Source organism: Rhinoderma darwinii, chromosome 1, assembly GCF_050947455.1.
Source record: "Rhinoderma darwinii isolate aRhiDar2 chromosome 1, aRhiDar2.hap1, whole genome shotgun sequence".
NCBI lineage: Eukaryota > Metazoa > Chordata > Amphibia > Anura > Rhinodermatidae > Rhinoderma > Rhinoderma darwinii.
Window position 1 is genome coordinate 413,644,476 of NC_134687.1, and position 23,480 is coordinate 413,667,955.

The 23,480-nt window shown below is 43.5% G+C and overlaps 1 protein-coding gene across 5 annotated transcripts in view; it reads left to right on the top strand.

The window, feature by feature from the left end:
- The window catches only part of CHD8 (chromodomain helicase DNA binding protein 8), a 122,906-nt gene extending 102,428 nt beyond the window's left edge, over positions 1-20,478 (top strand). For 3 of the 5 annotated variants that reach the window (XM_075828959.1, XM_075828958.1, XM_075828960.1), the window contains exons 30-38: positions 14,034-14,235; positions 14,385-14,593; positions 14,753-15,268; positions 15,583-15,713; positions 15,826-16,026; positions 16,179-16,286; positions 17,652-17,798; positions 18,743-18,856; positions 19,386-20,478. In XM_075828959.1, coding sequence (XP_075685074.1) covers positions 14,034-14,235; positions 14,385-14,593; positions 14,753-15,268; positions 15,583-15,713; positions 15,826-16,026; positions 16,179-16,286; positions 17,652-17,798; positions 18,743-18,856; positions 19,386-19,790 — 2,033 coding nt within the window. In that variant the 3' untranslated portion in view covers positions 19,791-20,478. The remainder of the gene's footprint in view (positions 1-14,033; positions 14,236-14,384; positions 14,594-14,752; positions 15,269-15,582; positions 15,714-15,825; positions 16,027-16,178; positions 16,287-17,651; positions 17,799-18,742; positions 18,857-19,385) is intronic. The other 2 variants (XM_075828962.1, XM_075828961.1) reach the window with 2 other exon arrangements.
- The last annotated feature ends 3,002 nt before the right edge of the window (positions 20,479-23,480 follow it).

Here is a 23,480-nt window from a genome sequence, read left to right on the forward strand (position 1 = left end):
ATTCCCCCGGGGGGAGAGAGAACAAACACATTACAAAGTTGTTCAATAGTAGTATAAGATTTAAGCTAACCAAATAAAGGATGCTAGAGCATCAATAAATTTTAGTTAAGAAACAACACATACTAAAGATAATCAGGTCACGTGGTTGCAGGAGCTCACAGTCCTCTAATCCGGAGCAAGTGAGGAAGGCGCTCGATGGGAAGTTCTAGGAATGGAAATGGTCTATTTTCGTAACAGCGATATGCCTTCCTCCACAGAGGTAGCAATGGTGAGAGTTCCATTATAAGTTATCAACAATTTTGTAGGAAATCCCCATTTGTACTTGATGCCGTGATCTCGTAGGGTCCATGTAACTTGAAGAAAATCTCTGCGGGCTTGGAGAGTGGCAGCCGAGAGGTCTGGGAATAGAGTCATTAAGGTGTAAGGAGTCGTAAGCATACCTATCTTTCTGGCCTTGAATATCCAGTCTCTCTTTCACATGGTAAAAATTTATTCTAGACAATGTCTTGGGACGCCTTGTCCGATGCTGTTTTTGATTTAGGTATTCTATGCACCCGATCTATTATACGGTCCAAATCGGAAAGGGTCGGTAACATAGCAAGAAATAAACCTCTTCAGTAGCCAGCCAACTCCATGTGGGACACCTCTGGTATGTCCCGTATTTAAATTTTATTACACCTTGAACGCTCCTCCGCGTCTGTGGCCTTGCTTATGAGCCAGTTAACGTCCGCTTCCAGTGCGTTATGCGCGTCCACAAGTTCATTGTGTGCAACTGAAGTCTTCCATCTTATATTCTAAGTGGTCAGTACGTTCCCCCAGCGCGTTAACGTTGGATGGTAGTTTACGGACCAGAGATGAAACTCTCTTATTTATGCCATTTTGGAGTAGGATTAACCTTCCTTTTAACGTATCCACTGTGATGGGGGGGGCATCAGAGGAAGGAAACTGGGTAATATCACAAGGTTCATCTGTCAAGATTTGAGACCACATAACATCGTCCGCTTGCGACTATTTTTTTGCAGACTGGGCCTTTACTTGCCAGCGAAGCCATAGGTGAGACTGCGCATTCCCGTTTAGCACTATCTCTACTGTTTGAATCACAGTTGGAACTCTATCCGCAGGTGACACCCCATCGTGTTTTTGTGGGGAACTGCGAGGGGACAGATTTTCCCCATCTTTTTGTGCGAGAGAAGTAACCGACATAGTCATCGTCCTGGGAAAGAGCCGGATTGGCAAAATATTCTCTAAGCTATCTAGGCCTTTCCCCTGCGTTTGGTCATGGTAGCAGCTCCGTCAAAAAAATTAGGTAATTGCAGACAATATGTGTAAGGAAGTCTATCATATAAATGCACCCCCAAGAATGCAACTGCAAGCAATGAAGGCTGCCTGTCAGTGATTTGAAACTCCCCTCTGCAGCTCACCTTTCTGATGTCTCTCAGCGAGGTGGTCGGAGCTTGAAAAATCGACACCGCTATTGCAGTAGCGGACTAGGTCTCGGATACGTGGACCCGGGAATGAGGAGGAATGCGTGCCCAGAGCAATGAGCCGCCCTCCGCAGAGATCAGTGGGCCCTCCGGTATAGGTGAGTATAACTGGGGAAAGTTTACTCTACCGGATGGCGATGGATTCCCTCCTGGGATGCCGTTTGGAGAACACGTGGCCGCAGTAGCCCAGACTCCAGTCGACCTTCGGAACAATGGATGCAGGTCCCAAACTGGCAGGGACTACCCGGCAAGGTTCCTGAGGTATTACAAGTGCGAGATGGCCGAGGTCGGCCGGTTAGCTCTGAGTTGTGCCGCTTTGAGCAAGTTTGTAGCAGGAGCAAGGTCTTCAAGCAGCCATTCTCCTTGGCAGCTAGACTCCGCCCCCCAAAGATTATTATTTTTATTCTTGAACCCAGGCGTCTTCTACGTGAGTGAGCAGTCGTCGTCGTCCCCCCCCCCCCCCCACTCGAACGTCCAATACAAGCGGGGAGACACCTTCATTGCGAAGATGTCATGGCAGAAGTGGACTTCTGGGGCTTAGGTCGTGGTTGCCAGGCAGGTCTGGGCTCGGCTTGGTGAGGGGTCCTACTGTCCAGTCTGTGGAAAGGGAATGACCTCTTGGAGGAGGAGTTCAGAAAGGACCAAAACCTCTGCAATCAATGGGGAAGGGTGTAAACAGTGTGGTTGGTTCTGGGGCAACAGAGAACCCTTACTGCCGGTAGCCCCCTAAATAATGTCATCCAGACGCTAGCCAACAAAGGATTATTTGGACTCTTGGTCGACCGCCCAAGATTTCAGCCACATAGAGCACCGCAAGGCAATAATTATTAGCCGATGCGCAAGCTTTGAACGGTGCTGTCTCAAGGAAACCCTCAAAAAGAAATTTGGAAGCTTGACGTACCTGCAAATCTAAATCAGCCATGTCATGTCATGGTGCACCTTCCGAGATACCGCAGTGCAGCTGTTTACTCCAAACCTTACTAGCCTTACTCACCCAGGCAGATGCAAAGGTTGGGTGCAGAGAAGAACCTGCGGCTACGAAAGAGGACTTGTTCTGTGAATACAGTTTCTTGTCAAGAGGGTCACTGAGTGATACCATATCTGATAGAGGGATGGTGGTGCTCTTGGACAGCCGTACGATAGAAATCCACTCTTTCTGAAAAGAAAACCGAATGTTAAAGTCCTTGGAAATAGACAAAAGCCTATCGGGATGTTTTCACTCCTCGCACAAAATAATTCTAAACTTGCTATGGTTTGAAAAACAGTCTTTGGCGCTGTAAGAAGGCTTCATTTTGCAAAGAGATTATTGGGCCATCCTTGACATGAAAGGTGTCCTAGACAGTGTGCATCAACGCCTGCACGGTGGCTGCCAATTACTCCAGTTTATAATCAGAGGACGACTGATTCTGGTTGGTAGCAGTTTCTCCTCAGATGGCATGTAGGACCCTGGGAGGGAATCTGAAGAGGAGTGGAGCCTTTCCCTGGTACTTCTGTGCCTCTCTTTGGGTCTACTGCAAGAGGTAGATGGTGTAAAATGTCTGTAAGAGAAAGGGGCATTCAGCTTAGCCACTATCTTAGCAGGGGTTCCAAGGACGCAACTATGTCACCTAAGGCCTGAGCAAAGGACTTGCCCCATTCAATGGCTACCTTAACCTTAGAGGGGGGGGGAGCGTCCTGGGTTGTAGAAACTGCTGGCAGAATGGGAGAGACTGGCCGCATGCAAATTTCTTATTACACCTGCCACAATTGAAGTGGGTAACCATGGCCGCCTGAGTTGGCTTCCTGGCAGAATCCTCCCAAGATGAGCATGGAAAGGTGGAAAGTTTTTCGTGCTCGCCCTTCGTACTCTTCGGGCGTTCACAGGGTCACCTCATCCGTAACCTTGCACTAGTACTGGCACGTCCCCTGCGGATGTAGAACATAAGATTAGTGACCTGTGCTGAGGGAAATTCAGTGCAGAAAACTGCCTGGCATTTGCAGGGGTTTGACTAGGGTGTGAACAGGCTGACAACCCACCTGCGGCCAAAGGAGGGGAAGAGCGAGAAATAAACAAAAATTTTAAAAATAGCATGAGACCTGAGAATCGGATCTGGTCTTCCTCCTATGAACACTAGGCTAAAAGGGTATAGCCTGCCTGGGCGGAGCCATAACTTCTTCCTACTTAGTGTCCGCCTCCTAGTGGCAATGGTCTATACCCATGGTGCGGTGTCCCCCAATGAAATGCACGTGAAAACTAATTTTACCTTCTGCACAACCAGTAAATTTGCAAATAAAAATGGCCCAGCATAGTTTAACCCCTTAAGGACCCAACCTGTTTTGGCCTTAAGGACACGGCCAATTTTTTCAAATCTGACGTGTCTATTTATGTGGTAATAACTTTGGAATGCTTTTATGTATCCAAGCGGTTCTGAGATTGTTTTCTTGTGACACATTGTTCTTTGTTAGTGGTATAATGTGGTCGATACATTCAGTGTTTATTTGTGAAAAACACAAATTCTGAGAAAATGTGCAAAAATTAGCCTTTTTCTAAATTTAAATGTATTTGCTTGTAAGAGAGATAGTAATACCACACAAAATAGTTACTAGTTAACGTTTACCATATGTCTACTTTATGTTGGCATCGTTTTTTAAACATCCTTTTATTTCTCTAGGACATTACAAGGCTTATAACTTTAGCAGCAGTTTATCACATTTTCAAGAAAATTTCAAAAGGCAATTTTTTTCATAGACCAGTTCAGGCTATTTTTTTCATAGACAAGTTCAGTTCTGAAGTGGCTTTGAGGGCCTTCTATATTAGAATGTGCCCATAAATCACCCCATTTAAAAAACTGCACCACTCAAAGTATTCAAAAAACGCGTTCAGAAAGTTTCTTAACCCCTTAGGCGTTTCACAGGAATTAAGGCAAAGAGGTGAAATGTACAATTTTTTTTTTTTTCATTTTTGTATTTTTTTTTTGCCAAAATGCATTTGTAATAAAAATATAACAACATTTTCTGTAACAATGTTTTACCAGAGAAATGCAACTCCATATTTATTGCCCAGATTCTGCATTTTTTTTAAATATGCCACATGTGGCCCTAGTGTCCTAATGGACTGAAACACCGGCCTCCGAAGCAAAGGAGCACCTAGTGGATTTTGTGGCCTTTTTATTAGACTATATTTTAGGCACCGAGTCAAGTTTGAAGAGGTCTTGTGGTGCGTAAACAGTGGAAATCCCCCCCAAAAGTGAGCCCATTTTGCAAACTATACCCCTCAAGAAATGTATCTAGGGTTATAGTTAGCATTTTGACCCTACAGGTTTTTCGCTAAACTTATTGGAATTAGTCTGTAAAAAATGAAAATCTAGAATGGATCCTTTTTTTGAGCTGGGTAGAGGAGCCAGACAAGGTTGGCCTTTGTCCCCGCTTCTATTCGCATTAGCCGTAGAACCGTTGGCGCTGAAGATTCGCCAGGATCGTGGGTTCCAGGAAATTTAGGTGGGACACAGAGAGAGTAGGATAGGTATCTATGCAGATGACTTGGTGCTTTTTCATGTCTGATGTGGAGAACACACTTTCTAGGGCAATTGAGATAGTAACATATTTTGGGTATTTGGTCCAAATTAGCCTTGATGCCCTTGTGGAAGGTGGCACGGCCAGAGGTGTATTTCAGCTTGCCAGTAGTAGAGATGTTTAAATACTTAGGAATATATATTACCCAAGACACTACAAAAATATATATCCCCTGGAAGAGCTCTTTAGGGACAGAGTCTGGGCCTGGCGAACTCTCCCTTTGTTGGTGGCTGGCAGGATAAACTTCATTAAAATTGTCCTTTTACCTAAAGATTTATACATGTTCGAACACGCTTATGGGCCTGTCTCTAGGAAGTTCTTTAATAAATTGAACTTCTTTAAAGGGAATCTCTCATCAGCATTTCACCTATTAAACCAGCAATACCAGGTGGTAGTGGGTGAACAATAATTTCTATATAACCTATGATTGTCTTAGTCGGCTCTGTAGCTCTAGGCCCTGTTCACACACACTTTTTTTTACGCGGAAACTACGTTGGAAAACGCACCACGGAACGGCCGAAAATGTCTCCCGTTTCAATGGGAGGCGGAGGTGGTTTTTTGCCGCGAGCGGAAAAAGTCTCGCGGGGAACAAGCGACATGCCCTATCTTCGGGCGTTTATGTCTCTGACCTCCCATTGATATCAATGGGAGGCAGAGAAAGCGTATATTTCGCTGCGTTTTTGCCCACGGCGCTCAATGGCCGCAGGCGAAAAGCGCAGCGAAATTTGCAGCAAACGGCGTGCAGGCAGATCAAAATCTGCCTCAAAATTCCAGATGGAGTTTTGAGGCAGAATTTTCTGCCTGCAAAAAAACTCCATGTGAACAGGGCCTTAGTATTCCGTTGTTTTAGTGTTCCCACACTGTATGCTAATGAGCATAAGGGTATGTGCACACAACCAATTTTCAGGCGTAATGGAGGCGTTTTACGCCTCTAATTACGCCTAAAAAGACGGCTCCAATACGTCGGCAAACATCTGCCCATTGCTTGCAATGGGTCTTACGATGTTCTGTGCAGACGAGCTGTCATTTTACACGGCGCTTAAATTACGGCCGCATCAAAGAAGTGCAGGACACTTCTTGGGACGTAATTGGGGCAGTTTTTCATTGACTCCAATGAAAACCAGCTCCAATTACGTCTGTAAAAGACACCGCGAAAAACGCGTGCACTTGTAAAAACGTCTGAAATTCAGGAGCTATTTTCGCCTGAAAACAGCTCCGTAATTTCAGACATATTTGGCGTTGCCGTGTGAACATATCCTAAGAGTCATACCTTCATTCCTCAAGTCTTTCCGAGTTTACCCCGCCTCCTTACTTTTGATTGACCGCTCCACGCCTTCATCCAGCACACACAATCCCGCGCTTGTGCATTGATGTCCTCTTCTGGTGTGTGCGTACAACGGGACACCGGAATATTACTATTAAAGGCACTAAATTTTTGCGGACCGTTATTTACAGTCGGAGGAGTTTAGGAGAGGGGATAACTTTTGATAGCAGCGGCCAGTGAGGGATAAGTAAAGTTCAATAGGTGAAATGCTGGTGACAGGTTCCCTTTTTAATGTCCTCCTTTATCTGGGGTAGTGGTAGGAAGAAATTGGCTTTTGGCTACTTTACAGAGTCTCAAAATAAGTGGTGGACTGGCACTCCCTGATTTCCGCTTGTATTTTCTGGGAGGTCAGTTAAGATACTTGGCTTCATGGTTCTGTAACCCGATCTTTGCCATTTTCTGAATATATTCTGGGTCAGGTGGTGGAATTGACGGATCTCTTGTCTATTCTGGAACAACCTACATTATTCAAAACGAGATTGTTGCAACTACACAAGCTGGCACATCAGGTGTGGAGGGCAGCCAAAACACTTAGCAGATTTGCGGATACACCTGAGGAGGCCTCTCTCTGGGATAACCCGATTTGTTTCCTCACCTATAACCGCTAGAGGGATCCGAGTTTTGGAAGTCTCATACTGTAATAACCGTACACAATATTTATAAAGATGGCATACTCTTGTAATTTACGCAAATGCAGGAACTTTACAATTTAGACAGGGCACATTTTTACCATTACCTACAACTTCGACATCCACTTGCCTTGCAATTCCAAGGGGGTGGTCCTGTTATGTCCAAATTCCCCCTGATCGGGATTTTAAGAACGAAGGTCCTAAGGGTATTCTCTCGGCACTTTAATACTCGCCTTTTTAAATTCTATGGTAGAATCTCAAATACTATCGGCTGAAACGGCTTGGTGGGTAGCAATTCCAACTCTGTCTGGGGAGGAGTGGGTGGAGGCTCTAGAATCACATGTATAAGTCTCCCCCCTCCGTGAACAACAGACTAACTCAACTATATATAATTCACCAGTGTTATATTACCCCATTCAGGCTTAATAGGATGGGCCATTTACCTCACACTGAATGCCATAGGTGTCGTGCAACGGATGCTAACTTCTTGCATCCCATGTGGGATTGTTCTTTTGTCAGTTCTTTTATTTTTTTTGGGGGGGAGGGGAGGAGTCCTCTCCTTACTGACCCAGGTCGTTTCCCATGAGGTGCGGGTCACTCCGGCGATCTGCCTATTCGGCCTCCTGCCAGAGGAACAATGGTCACACAATGTACACATTTTTCTGAGAGAGCCGTTATTCTTAGCAAGAAAGGCAGTTGCCCTGCGTTGGATGGCTGACAGGTCTCCGTTAATGACAGAAAGGAAATCTTTAGTTAATAATATTATACCTTATGAGAAAGTGATTTATCGTAACCAGAAATGCTCATGGAAGTTTGATAAGGTCTTGGGCTCATGGATCTCCTCACCCTTAACTCTTAGTTCTGTGAATTCTGTCTGCTCTTCTATTGCTGACCTAAAGGTAGCCTGATGAGTTGGTAACGTGTAATGCATACATTGATTGTGTCTATCTGTAAATTCTGCTAGTTTGTGAAGGATGTACCATTCTGTTCCATTGTAGTAAATTATTTGTTTTTATTTTTCATGTGTAACTCCTTGATTTGATATTTTCGGTGGTGATACACGTATACTCGTGTATAAGCTTGGAGTTCAATAAAACGAGTTTTAAAAAGAAATAAATGAAAATCTACTTTTTTTTTCTGAAAAAATTTGAATTATTTAATTTTTACAAGTAATAAAGGACAAAAAGCACCCCAACATTTGTAAAGCAATTTCTCCCGAGTACGGAAATACCCCACATGTGGTCATAAACTGCTGTTTGGACACACCGCAGGGCTCAGAATGGCAATAGTGCTACTTGGCATGCAGATTTTGCTTGATTGGTTTTTAGGCGCCATGTCGCATTTGCAGAGCCCCTGACGTACCAGTACGGTAGGAACCCCTGAGAAGTGACTCCATTTTGGAAACTTTACCCCTCGGGGCATTCATATAGGGGTGTAGTGAGCATTTTGATTCCACAGGTGTTTCATAGATTGTATTAGAATTAGGCTGTTAAAATTAAAATTTTTCCATAAATGTGTAGTTTTTGCTCCCAATTTTTTATTTTTGCAACGCGTGATAGGAGAAAGAACACCACACAATTTGTTACCCAATTTCTCCCGAGTACTGCAATACCCCATGGCAGAGCTCAAAATGGAAGGAGCGCCATTTGGATTTTAGAGTGCAGAATTTGCTGGACTGGTGTACAGGTGCCATGTTGCATTTGCAGAGCTCCCTTAGGTACCAGTGTAGAGTGGAAAACCCTGAGAAGTGACCCCATTTTGGAAACCACACTCCTCAAGGCATTTATCATTTGCCTGGACATATGACAGGGCTTAGGAGTGAAAGAGCAAATGCGCATTTGAGGCCTATTTTGGTGATTTTCGCAGCATTGGCCTACATTGGCAGGGCTCTGGGGTCAAATAGTAAAACCTCCAAGTAGTGACCCCCATTTTGGAAACTACTCACTACACCCCTTAAATGCCTTCAGGGGGTGCATTTTGACCCCACAGGTTTTTTTTTTTAAGTTGGAAATGAACGCTTAGTGGATGGTGCAAAATTTAATTCGCAATTTTCCACAGGTATGCCATTTTAGTGCACAATATGTTGTGCCCATTTCGGGCCACTGAAGACAAATACCTCAAACTGTTAAGCGCGTTCTCCCGGGTATGGCGATGCAATATATGTGGGCGTAAACTGCTTTTTCACGCCGTAGGGTTCAGAAGGGAGGGAGCACCATTTGGCTTTTGCAGCGCAGGTTTTGCTTGGTAGTAGTTCTGTTTGGGGTTTATTATGTGGGGGCATATGTAAGCTGTGTGGAGTACATCAAGGCATAATAAGGCTGGATTCACAGGAGCACATTACGTCCGTAATGGACGGAACATATTTCGGCCGCAAGTCCCGGACCGAACACACTGCAGGGAGCCGGGCTCCTAGCATCATAGTTATGTACGATGCTAGGAGTCCTTGCCTCTCCGTGGAACTACTGTCCCGTACTGAAAACATGATTACAGTACGGGACAGTTGTCCTGCAGCGAGGCAGGGACTCCTAGCATCGTACATAACTATGATGTTAGGAGCCCGGCTCCCTGCAGTGTGTTCGGTCCGGGACTTGCGGCCGAAATACGTTCCGTCCATTACGGACGTAATGTGCTCGTGTGAATCCAGCCTTAGAGGGCATAATAATGTAGTAAATAAATCTGCAGATATGTGGCCTGTGTCGCACTGATAACACATTTTGCATCGCCGTATTCTGAGAGCCAGAACTTTTTTTTTCTTTTTCTTTTCTCTCCATCGGAGCTGTGTGAGGGCTTATTTGTTGCGGATAATCTGTAGCTTTCATTGGTACCATTTCGTGGGTACATGCGTTTTTTTTATTTTTTTATTTCATTTTTCTGGCAAGCAAGTTGACCAAAAACCAGCGTTTTTTTGTTTTTATGCTCTTTTACCGTGTTCACCGTGCACTATAAATGACATTTATTTTATTCTGTGGGGCGATACGATTACGGCGATACCATACGTATATAGTTTTTGTTTTGTTTTTTTTTATGTTTTGCAGCGTGTGCACCATAAAATCACTTTTTGTCTCAAATTAATTTTTTGTGTCGCCATATTCTGAGAGCCGTAACTTTTTTTTTTTCTTCACATTTTTACGTCAAAAAAGCTGTGGGAGCGCTTGTTTTTTGTAGGACGGTCTGTAATTTTGTGGGACTGTTTTTAATGGTATAATTTTGTATCACTTTTTTTTTTTTTTCTGTTTTTGGGAGGTAGTGACCAAAAAACAGCGATTCTGGAATTTTTTTTTTTTTTTTTTTTACGGTGTTTACCATGCGGGTAAAATAGCGTGATATTTTTATAGTTCGAGATTCCAAATGTGTACTTTTTTTTTTATTTTTAATTTTTATATATTTTCCATTTTTTCTTATAATAAAAGACTTATGGGGAAAAAGGCTGCTATTGTTTTTGGTTTTTTTTTAGTTGAAACTTTTTAAATGTTTTCACATTTTTATTAACTTTTTTTTTTTGGTCCCACTATGGGACTTGATGAAGGCATGAAGCCCTGGTCGCTATTCTAATACACTGCACTACCTACATAGTGCAGTGTATTAGAGCTGTCAGCTGTTCACTGAAAGCAAAGCTATTAGGCTTCGCCTCCCGACGGGGCCTAATAGACTTCTGTACTAGGAGGCTATTGTTAGGCCTCTGGTTGCCATAGCAACCATCGGCACCCCCGCGGTTACCGATCGTTGCAATTAGCAACCATCGGGTGTGATCTAGCCACCTAGATGCAGCGATCGCTTTTGACTGCTGCATCGAAGGTGTTAATCGGCCGAATCGGGGGCTAGCTCCTATCCTGGCCGTTACAGCGGGGTGTCAGCTGTAATATACAGCCGACAACCGGCGGTATGGTGCCGGCTCAGCTTCTGAGCCAGCTCCAGCACCATCATGTACGTGAGAAGGCGCTAACACACTGTCGCCCATCACTTAGCTGTACTTGTTTTTGCGGGAAGGGGTTAAAGGACAACCTTGTATCTATATTTGTTTTATAATATCCTAGCATACAGAAGAACTCCTAAAATATTTACTTTGAGCATTTTTGATGTTTTGGTTACTCTATTATGTGTTAAAGGCTGTCTAAACCTTTTTCTGAAGTGTTTTTTTGTTTTTTGTGTGTGTGTGTGTGTGTATATATATATATATATATGTGTGTGTGTGTGTGTGTGTGTGTGTGTGTATATATATGTATATATATATATATATATATATATATATATATATATATATATATATATATATAATTAGGGCCTGTTTACGTCACCGTTCGCTTACACTGAGGGGTTCCGTCTGAGGTTTCCGTCGGGTTAACCTCTCAGCGGAAAGTCAAATGGAGACCTCCGTTTCCCTCACCATTGAACTCAAGGTTGACGGAAACCTTGCTAATGGTTCCCGTCTGTCACCGTTGTGACAGGGTTCCGTCGTTTTTATAGAATCAATAGCGCAGTCGACTGGGTTTGACTTTCTGCTGAGGGGTTATTGACCCTACGGAACCCCTCAGCGGAAACTAACGGGCATGTGAACACACCCTAAAATGTATGTGTGATGTAATTATACACACTTTTCAAGTTGACATTTATTGCGATTGCTTCTATGCATAAAAGCTGCATGGCGCCGCTTTAAGCCGAATTTGTTAGTCTGCTGGACCGATGGCTCGGCTGACAGCGGCTCCTGTGTGTCTCTGACACACAGGATAACCCTAAGGCTCCAAAAACGTCCCAAGAAGTGTCCTGCACTTTTTTTTTTCGCGAGCCGTATTTTGACAGTGACGCGTAAAATTAAGCCTCGTGCAAACAGAACACCATTAATCCCATTGCAAGCAATGGAAAGATGTTTGGAGGCGTAATAGTGCCATTTTTTCAGCCGTAATTCGAGGCGTAAACGGCCCGAATTATGTCTGAAACCACTGCGTGTGAACATACCCTAATACAGATTATTAATTAACTTGGATATTGTAAAGGATTTGCCAGACACAGCTTCTGTGTCGACGCCCATGGGCAATCAGTCTGCACCTGCTCCTATGTCTGTGAGACTGACTCCATCTTCCACCACTCAGGATGGCAGGCTTAGGAGTGGGAAAGCCTATCACAGCCTGGCCAGACGGAGCTAGCTCCCGCCCTCTGTCTATTTATACCTGCCTTTCCTGTTCCTCCTTTGCCTGTGATTCTTCTATGCTTGTTTCCTGGCTTGCTGCTGCTGCTTGTACTACTCATCCTCTGCTTGTTATAGACCTTGGCTTTCTGACCACTCTCCTGCTCAGCGGTTTTGTACCTCGTTCACTCCAGGTTTGACTCGGCTCGTTCACTACTCTTGTTGCTCACGGTGTCTCCGTGGGCAGCTGCCCTGTTTCCCTAGCTTCTGTGTACCCTTGTCTGTTTGTCTGTCTTGCACTTACTGAGCGTAGGGACCGTCGCCCAGTTGTACCCCGTCGCCTAGGACGGGTCGTTGCAAGTAGGCAGGGACTGAGTGGCGGGTAGATTAGGGCTCACCTGTCTGTCTCCCTACCCCGTCATTACAGATATGATCGGTATTAGGGTTATCCTGTGTATTCGATGCACACAGGAGCCACTGCCAGTCGAGCCCTCAGTCCAGCAGACCGATTTGGCCTACAGAGGCGCTACGGTTTCTATTTACAGTGCATACATTGAAGCTGCATCACAAAAAAGTAAACCAAATCTTTCGATTTGAAAAGTGTTTTTATCACATTTACACATACATTTCATTAAAAAAAAAGGCTACAGAGATTTACATAGCCTTTAACTACAGTACCTCTTATAATAGTCACATTTCTGTGGTTTTATCATGTCATCCTGTGGATGTGCCATAAATACCTGAAGTGGGAAAGCCCCTTAAAGGCAACCTGTCTCTAGGTCACTACTAAGCCACCAGCATGTTATGAAGTTGGGGTTTAGTTTTCCAAACCTGCCCACATCAAAGCAGTAGTTCGTGAAAGAACTTACAACTTAAATGAAACATAGGACGGTACATCTCGCTTCACTGTCCTCAGGGCAATGCGACACGTCGCTGGACTCCTCTCTGAAGCTTGTAAGTTCTTTTACTAATTGTTTAAACTGCAGGTTTTGCATGTTTGGCACACTAAACCCCAGCTGTCTATCGACATGCTGCTGGCTTAGTGGCTCTAAACCTAGTGACCACTTCTTTTTAAAATATCAATTATATACACCCTATAAGAACCAAAAATGGTGTTCAGTGACTTTAAATGTGGCAGTAGCATGAGGACACCTTTGCCTTAAGTCTCTTAAGGTCTGCTAGATCTGTGTGTGCTATTATTGTGAAGTGAAAAGCGTCCAGGAGTAACAACCGCTTGGTAGCAAGCATTAAGATGAAATCTTAGAGCGTGGCCACTGAGTCTTGACGTGTTTGGGGTGTAAAAAATTGCTTATCCTGATTCATGACTCGCTACAGAGTTCCAAACTGCCTCTGGAAGTCAAATCTGGACAAGAACTGTGCATCAGAAGCTTCATGAAATGGGTTTCCAGAGTCGAGCAGCTACACACAAGCCTAAGATCGCCATGCGAAATGCCAAGTATCGGCTGGGGTGGTGTTTAGCATGCCGTGGACCACAATGGCAGTAAAACCACGGCAAAAAAAATGCATGTATTTGCATTTTTGTCATGGTGCAGTAATTTTGCGGCACTCTGCGTCTCCATTACCACCCTGTTTGAATGTACTCTGTCACTGTGCTGACGGCGTTTAGGAGGCTAGCCGCCAGAACCCACGGTGCTGGCTGTCAAAAAAGAAAAAACAAGTAATGGATTCCCCTTCTGCTCTTGCCAATGCCTCATTGATTTATAGCTTTCCGGGGGTAGGAGAGCCTCGGTCAGACAGGTGTAAGGCCTAAGAGCCTGGGAAATCAAACCACTGACTCTTATGCCCAACTTCTAGTATTTGCATCCCGAGGGACAGGATCAAGCAGTACTTTGAAGGCAGTTATCAAATAAATATGGTCTGTGCCAGTAACTCTTGAAATCGCTTTTTCCTTTTCCGGTCAGCAGCACCTATGCCAAGTGGCATGTTATGGCCACCTGGGTCTGCTCTCACAGCTCGTCTTCGTCGCCTTATTACTGCCTACCAGCGTAGCTACAAACGTGAACAATTAAAGATGGAAGCTGCGGAAAGAGGTGACAAGCGGAGGAAACGTTGTGAAGCAGCTTTCAAACTGAAGGAAATTGCTCGTCGGGAGAAGCAACAAAGGTGAGCATCTCCCATTATACCGAATGAAGACTTCTTGTAAATGCTAATTTGTTTAAATGGCAAATATAATTTTTTTTCCCTACAGTTTGTCGTGTTCATTATTCCCTTCTCCTAGCTTTGTATTCTTTACCATCTTTTCCTTTTGCCAGGTGGACACGCCGTGAGGCCTGTGACTTTTTCCGTGTGCTTTCCAGCTTTGGGGTGGAATATGACCCTGACACGCAGCTTTATGACTGGCTGAGGTTTCGTAGTTTGGCAAGATTGGACAAGAAAACAGATGAGTCCCTTCTTAAATATTTTCACGGTTTTGTGGCAATGTGCCGACAAGTATGTCGTTTGCCACCAGCTGCAGGCGATGGTAAGTTAAATTGGTACTTTTTTTTTTTTTAAACGCTATTATTTTCATTAACTGCATAACTTAGTATTATTTTTTATTTTTTTTAAGTATGTATAATTGCTGTTGATGTAGAATAGATTGTATCCTGCATCTCATTTTATATTTAACTCCTCTCCTTAGAGCCACCAGACCCATCTCTCTTTATTGAACCAATATCAGAAGAACGTGCCTCGCGAGCATTGTTCCGTCTAGACCTTATTCGTCGCGTGCGAGAACAGGTCCTGTGCCACCCTTTGCTTCCTGCACGTTTATCGCTATGCCGGCCAGACCCAGAACTGCCAGAGTGGTGGGAGAGTGGCCGTCATGATAAGGAACTACTTGAAGGAGCAGCTCGCTATGGTCTGAGCCGCACTGATCTTACACTAATGCCAGACCCCTCATTTTCGTTCCTAAGTTGCCGGCTCAGCTACCTCCAAACTAGCGGTGTGGCTAATCACTCCCGCCCATCCACACCCACTTCTGTTGTTCCTTCGCTTCCTCCCCCAGAACTTCAGCAACCTCATATGCTTTCACTTTCCTCATCCGTCAGCTCTTCTCCAGCTCCACGCAGATCCTCCTGTTCCTCATCATCTTCATCATCCACTTCAGATGATTCCTCAGATGAGAGCAATGAGAACAGATTGGCAAAATTAAATGGTGAGTATGTGCAAGAAGAACTCTGAATAATGATCAATTTAAAGGGTTAAATATAATTTACCCACACTTCATACCGGACACTCCTCCATAAACAAGTACAGCTACAAAGAACATCAACAAGGGGCGTTTCTCGGCCTGTTTTGATTCAATGGGTGCTATAATGCTTCATTTCCCTGGTGGTAGTGCTGCAAGGGCATTGAACACTTGCTACCATTTACTCCCACAAATTACAATTACTGGGGGTTTCAGTTGCACCCCGTGATCAGCACTGGTCATTTAATTTTGTGTTCACTATGATGTTTTGTTTTCTTTAGCAGGTCTACCACATTCTCATTTATTTGACGAAGAAAGTCGCTTATCTCTAACTGCCTCCCCTGCTGACCTCAACACCGAGGACAGTGCTCAGACGCTCCAGGAGAATCCACACAGTGCGGACTGGCCGAAGGTAATTCAACGACAAGTTCTTCTTTAGAAAATCATTCATTGTAATTGGCAATAGGCTATTTGATTTGGTGAAAATATATACTGATGAGGACTAACCCCTTTGGTGTTTATAGGACCGAGTTCTAATCTGTCGAATTGAACAAGTTTGTAATGCAGTGTTGACGGGAAAATGGTCTTTACCGCGAAGAATAACAGACCCGCTAAGCGACAGTCCTGACAGTCTCTCTCCAACACCGGAGGAACGGAGTCCGGTCTCCTTTACACATATCCGCTCCGTACCCGACCCAAAGGAATTTACAGTACAAATCAAAAGTGTAAGTCCGTGGATTTCTCGTAGCAGTACCTTTCTTTTTTTTGACAGTTTACAGCAAGTGATGCAACCACATGTTTCCAAAAGACAAATGTGGTGCGACTTTCTTACATAAAGTATAATCTCTTATGAAGCATGTATTGGTTCCTCCTCTAGGAAGAAGGGCTAAAAATAAAGTTTCAGAAGCACAGGCTTCTGGGTAATGGAGCAGTGGAATCTGTACATCATGTCCATAAGAAGAAAAGTAAAAAGAAACTGGCACAGGTGAGTCGTTTCACAGGTTTTCACTATAGTAACCGCTCACAGAAGAATTTTAATAAATATACAATTGCAGAAAAGAGTGAGTAACGGTGTGTGCTTGGTTTTCTTTCTATAAACGGGTCTGATCTATGCTTGCTGATTACTCAATAGAGACATTTAGATATGAGTGCACGTGCATTAGAACTGTGTGGTTTACACACCTTTCAATTTAGGAAATTACGAGAAGCACTCCAAAATGATTTGAAAATAGTTGCTGCTTTTATCCACCCTTATGTCACGAGCAAAGTTTCAGCTTGCCCTCCGGAATTTATTTTTTTGTTTTTTTTCCCCCCAGCTTTAGAGGGAGTCTGTCACCAGAAATTGCCCTATAAAAGCAGCAGCACAGTAATATAGTGTAGCCTCACCTGTATATTATGCGGTTTTCATTTTTCGGGTGAGTGGCTCCGTTGCAGAAATATAAGTTTATTCTTCATATGCAAATGAGCTGTTTGGAGCAACGAGAGGGGGTCATTGTTGCTCCAAAAACTTCTAGCTTCTCTCCACAGTCCGTCCCTCCCGCCCTTCCGTCTCTGATTGATAGGGCCAGGCATTCTCTTGAGCGCGCCTCTGCTTCGGAATCGGCGGATGCATAGTACAGCACTGAATTTTCACGGGTCCACTGTGCAATTGATTTTAAAAAAAAACGTAAACCTTACGGAACGGAGACAAATTGAAATCAATGGTAATGCAAAGGGAAGCTATGGTTTCCGTTTGCCTAGCCGTTGATGGGTTCCTCCTACAGAAAGGTCTGACTGAACCCATCAACGGAAACGCTGATGTGAACAGGCCCTAAGAAGATTACGTTCACCTCAATTTACATAATGGGCCAGAGAATAAAAAAAATGTATTCTTTCTTCTTTAAGGCGTAGGTTTTCCTTTAGTACCCTAATACATCATGTTCACTTTGAGCAGCTGAGATTCTATTAATGCAGGAGAGAATCCCCCACCTTTTCAGGTAATTTTACAGCAGCATGTCTGCTGCTCCTTACACAGAAGAGAGGCTGCCATACTGAGTGGTTGGTATTTTCCTACTGCTGCCCTGTTCCATTATCTAATTTGCTCCCACTATAAGGGAAGAAATTCTAATAATGTAGAACAACAATTTTCTGTCAACTCAAGGGTTTTCTGGGACTTCTGCTATTAATGAACTACACGAAGCATAGGTCATCAATATCAATCGTGGGGGTCAGACTCCTGGCACCCCCACCGATCGGCTGATTTGAAGAGCGCACTGCTGCTTACCAGGCACAGCTCTGTACATTCGGTAGTGACTGCGCCTGGTACTGCATCTCCTTCCCATTGTCTAACCACCTACTTGTTTCATTCTAGATGGATCTAGATATGGATGCTCGAATACCAGTTGTGAATCAGAGGGATGGCACTATGCTCCTTGGAGAGGAAGCCCCAAAACGCTGTCAGCTGCACGAGTGGCTGCATAGACATCCTGACTACATTGTGGACCCCCGCTTTTTAGCAGTAAGACTTTACTAGACTTTATATTTTATATTCTAGATATATTTTAACTATCCAAATAAGGCTGCAGGCTGTTACAACCTAGTCAACTTTTAGTGCTCTCTCTCTTCAGATCGATAGGGCCACAGGCAGGCATCATTTTTTCAGTTGGCCTAATCTAAATGACGTAATTGTTTACAAATGGCTATACTATTTGAAAGCAGCAGAATCTACTGTTCACTTCAACTTCACAATTTCTTGAATGCACATTAAGATTTTTTGGTGATCCCTGTTAGACGTCAATGATTTTCTTCTTTATGTACATTTGGACACAAAAATTACTAAAGACATGCCAAATTTTACCAGTGTATATCGCCAATTACCATTACCTCTATATTTTGTGCAGCTATACTAGTTTTAGATGTGGCTAGAGCCAAGTTTCTCGAAGTCAAATGTATGGTCACTTTCTTTAAATATTCTGAACTGGTGTAATATTTTAGTGCAACAAAACAATACTGACTTCACAAGGGCTAGTTCACATGGCGGATTTTGTGTGGCGGGTCCTGCTGCAAAATCCGCCGCAGAACTATTCCTGCCATCGCCTTGAAGATTCCTCCCTCCTATTGACATCAATGGGAGGTTCGGGCGGAATCCGCCCGAAGATCAAGCAGGACGCTTCTTTTTCCTGCTAGCTGACAAAATCAGCTAGTGGGAGAAAGACGTTCCCGACTCCCATTGAAATTAATGGGAGGCTGAATTTTTCAGCGGAATCCGCCGCAAAATTTCCTCAGTGTGAAAATGACCTAAAACAGAGCAATAATAATATTGTAGTTGAAACTCGAAAATGTTTCATTCTTCTGTGACACCTGGTGTGGATATAATGACTTGCGAAGAGTCTTATTTTTGTGTGCCTGACTTCTTACAGAGCCCCATGAGTTATTTATTTATTTTATTCTCCTTGCACACAGTATATGGAAGACCGAAGGAAACGCAAAAAAAAGAGTAAGAAATCCAAATCTTCCTCAACAGCACTTGTAACTGTGGGTACTATGCAGCAATCCCACCATCACAATGGTAAAAAGGTAAGGTAGCTAGCCTACGGATGCTATAAAAACTAATAATTGATGTCGTTTTGTCTTAAAGCTAGGGCTGGGTGATTACAACCTCAAAATCACGATTAAACATGTAACCTCTATTATGATTAATAAATGATTTTTTTTACGCCCCACCCCTTTTTACATGCCACGCCCCCTATTTGCATTCTACGCCATCTTACGGCTCCCTGTTCTACCATTGGATTCAACTGTATCTGCGACCTTCACAAGATGACGTCTGTTATTTGTGCTGAGTTTCGGTTATTCATTTCCCAGCCCTACTTAAAACATTGTCTCCTTGAGATTTCACATGGAATTTCAAATTCTGTTCGTTGCTCCTCAGCAACCGGCTACAAACGGACACGGTCCGCCTTCACTGCTAGTTCAAAAAGTTTGTTGTTGCTAAGTAACAAGTGAGGAGCAACAGAACGTTTTAAATGGCATGTGGCAGATCTTAGGTAAGGTTCAATATTGCGGAGTGTTTATAAAATTGTTAATTACCTGTCTTTCTTTTCAGTCATCCCTTCCAGAGACTACATTTAATACTCAACACCTTCCCACATCTGCTAAAAAGAGGAAGAAACGTCCTCCTTCCAAAATTATAATGCCACCTGTGCTACACGCCGCTGGGGACTCTTCTCATTCCTTTTCCCGGAACCCTAGACCAGAGCCTACTTCTAATTCGCTACGGGCTATGTATGGAGCAGCAGGTGGAGGAATGCTGCACCAAACCGGACTTGGAGAAATGGGATTACCCCGTTTCCATTCTCTGCATGCAGCCTCTGCAAGCAGAATTCAAGGACCTACATTTGGCGATGAACTACCTGGCTATGAGCCCCCACAGCAACACTTGTCTTTGCTTGATGACCCTATGATGCCAGCGAATTCTTCTTCTAGTGACGATGATTTAGACAGACCCTGATAAGACTTTCCCTTTGTGGGAATCATGAACAACTCAGAGATGCAGGGCCAAACCCCCTCTTTAGGGACTTTGTTACCATGTTCTCATTAGTAGCCCGTTTTTTTCCCTTCCCACCCCTCTCCTTTTCTGGACTCCAAACCGTTTCCAGCTTCTAGTCTCAGGATCCTCCGCGGCAGGATTCACGCTGGATCACAAAGGACAAATTATTATATATAATATTTTTTTTTTTATTTAATATCAACTCTCTTGCTGGAAGGGGCCTTGTACCGCACTAGCACAGAACAGGTTCTGTAACATAATGAACAGTCTTAAAGTGCAATAAAGCACTTAGGATCTGGGTGACAAGGTCTCTGTCCCATTTGGGGTTCTCCACTATTCACCCAGCCCTTATGTGCATCGCTCCCATAGGCCACTGTTATGGGAATACAATTAATTGGACGTGTTGCAGTAACATAACTGCAACTTTAAGTTGCACAGGACATAAGAAAATCTTTGCAAAGCAGAGTTAGATCTGTGCAAAATATGTATGAGGGAGGGGATGGGCACTTTCTGTTTGTGTGTACATGCGGGACCTGACACTGAGGAGCAGAAAATGAATTTTGTAGGGTGCAGGAGATGTGAGGAGCCAGCCCTCACTTTGCCTCCTCAGACATCAATAAAAAAAAAATCAATAAATTACTTGATTTAATATGTGTGTTTTCTGGAATTAAAATGTATGGTATATTTATCACTTCTGATATCACTAAAAAACGACTGCGTAATTTTATATTTGGCTAGTATAATTACTACAGCCCGTTGGCTTACACTGCTCTCCGTTGTTTCACATCTCTGGTGCTAGTTTAAAGTTTTACATGAAACAACATCCAAATATGCACTCTAGTGTACACAGAGGCTTAAACCCCATAGATCAAAGCCACGATCGGTGTCCAGGTGACATAATTTAAAGAAATTTCCACCCAAAATATGGCTTTTTGTGCAAAAGTGATAGGAAGTACAGCCATGTAGTTTTTCACCTAACCGATGATAAAACTGTTAGGACCCGTGCATACAACCGTAGCTTTCGTCCGTAAATACGGACCCATTCATTTCTATGGCCGACGGACACCTTCCCGTATATTTATGGAAAGGTGTCCATGCCGTAGAAACCTTCCGTAAAAAATAGGACGTCGTATTTTTTTATTTTACGGACCGTGCTCCCATACTTTTATGATGGGAGCACAGCCCGCAAATGCGGATGGCTGTCCGGGGCCCGCCAGGCCTGAAATCACGAACCGTAATTACGAGCACGGTCGTGTGCAATGGGCCTTAGGCCTAGTTCTCATTGCGTTTTAGTCCTTCGTTTTGCGTGTACGTCTGGAAATTTCCCGATTGAGACCAAAATGACACTTTTTTTTGGTCTGTCAGGCTGGTATTCGTAAAAAAGCATACCATGCAGTAAACCTTTTTTTTAACATGAGAGCATAGGCTGTATCGTGGCATCCGTTGCAATTATACATTAAATGTATACAGTACGTTCAGAATAATCTCCCAACATCACTGTCCATACATGGACGGTGATGTCAAAAGCTTCCCAAGGGCTGGAGTACTCAGCCAGAGCGCTTCAGATTAGGATTGTGACGCCCTGTTTAGTATGTCTGTTTAGGTTTCAAACCTCTGGATGTAAACCGGAATGTTTACATTCTCTGACAACAAGTAGAGATCTTGTGGGGGATGGTGAAGGATTTTAAACACTAACTATAAACACAATTTACAGTGGTTTTAAAGGACATTTTCCAGTGGAAAAAAATTGACCTCTGGATATTCCATGAATATCTGATCGGTGGGGGTCAGACTCTGGGAATCCCAGCCGATCAGCTGTTTTGAAGTGGCCGCGGCACTTGTGCGAGCACGGCTTCCCATTCATTCCTGCCACGGTTCCGTACTGTGAAACGCTGATATACTTGTAGCGGTGGGTCACAGTAATACAGCCTTCTCTCATTCACCTGAATTAAGTTTCTCTCAATTTATTTCTACATGGTTGATAAGCTCCTGCCAGAAAGATCTGACAGTGGCTTATTCACACTTGGCCAAGCGATCATGTTTATGGGGGACTCGGGAGAAATTGCTGTCTGCCAAATGTTATTTTATGCGTATGGCCACCTCGAGGCCTCATTACTTGCATATTTGATCCGTATTTTGCATCATTTTTATTTTAAGCCAAAACCAGATCGTACAAACAGAAAAATGTAACGGACACGTTTAGGGCTTGTCCACACGTTACGGAATTGCTGCAGAAAATTTCTGCAGCAATTCCGTTGAAAGCAGCAGACTTTTCGCTGCGGCAAAAATGCACCGTTTCCTAAATTTTTTACTCCAAAAATGGCGCGGATTTTGCTGTGTTTTTCACAATGCTGGGAGATGACCTCTCTACTGAAAAACGCAACAATTCTGCCCACTTTCCGCAGCAGAAATTGACATGCTGCAGTACGAAAAATACGCCCCGCAGGACAATTTCTGCTTGCAATTTTTACGTAGTATGTGGATGAGATTTGTTAAATCTCACCCACTTTGCTGCTATTGTATTCAGTGTTTTTTCCGTCCACAATTTTGGGCGGAAAATACGCAGCAATTGCGCTACGTATGGACGAGCCCTTATACTTTTTGCATCTACTCTTGATTTTGGCTTAAAGGCTGTGTAAATGTTTGAAAGTTGTTTTTTTCTTAATCAAAATGTTTATTGATTTGTAAATATATTTTATTAAAATTGTTTTACTTTTTAAGATACAGCTGTATCTAGTGCTATTCACTGAATCAGTCAGTCCCGCGGACCTGACTGGTTCGGTGACAGCGGGTCCAGACACGCAGGTTCCACCTGTAAACTATCACATTTAAAGAGGCTCTGTCACCAGATTAAAAATGCCCTATCTCCTACATCATTTTATTGGCGCTGGAATGTAGTTAACGGCAGTGTTTTTTATTTTGAGAAACGATCTTTTTTCAGCAAGTTATGACCTTTATTACATTTATGCAAATTAGTTTCTTAATGCCCAAGTGGGCGGTTTTTTTAACTTTTAACCAAGTTGGCGTATTACAAAGAAGTGTATGACGCTGACCAATCAGCATCATACACTTCTCTTCATTACACCGAAGCTTGTTTCACTGAACAGCGTGATCTCGCGAGACCACGCTGACACGTCACTTCCGCCCACAGGTCCTTCATCCCTGCATCTGAAGACTGAACATAGATAGTCTCCAGGCGTATGAGAAGTTAGTGGGATCTGCATCGGAGGAGGCAGCATCACACAGTGCAGGTAAGCATATAGAACTCTCTAGAGACTAAGGACCTGTGGGCGGAAGTGACGTCACACGAGATCACGCTGTTCAGTGAAACAAACTTCGGTGTAATGGAGAGAAGTGTATGATGCTGATTGGTCAGCGTCATACACTTCTTTGTAATACGCCCACTTGCTTAAAAGATAAAAGAAACGCCCACTTGGGCATTAAGAAACAAATTTGCATAAATGTAATAAAGGTCATAACTTGCTGAAAAAAGATCGTTTCTCAAAATAAAAAACACTGCTTTTAACTACAATCCAGCGCCGATAAAATGATGTAGGAGATGGGGCATTTTTAATTTGGTGACAGAGCCTCTTTTTATGAACTTAGATGTGATGGATAACCGCTCGATCGACCTGCTGTCACTGAACCCGT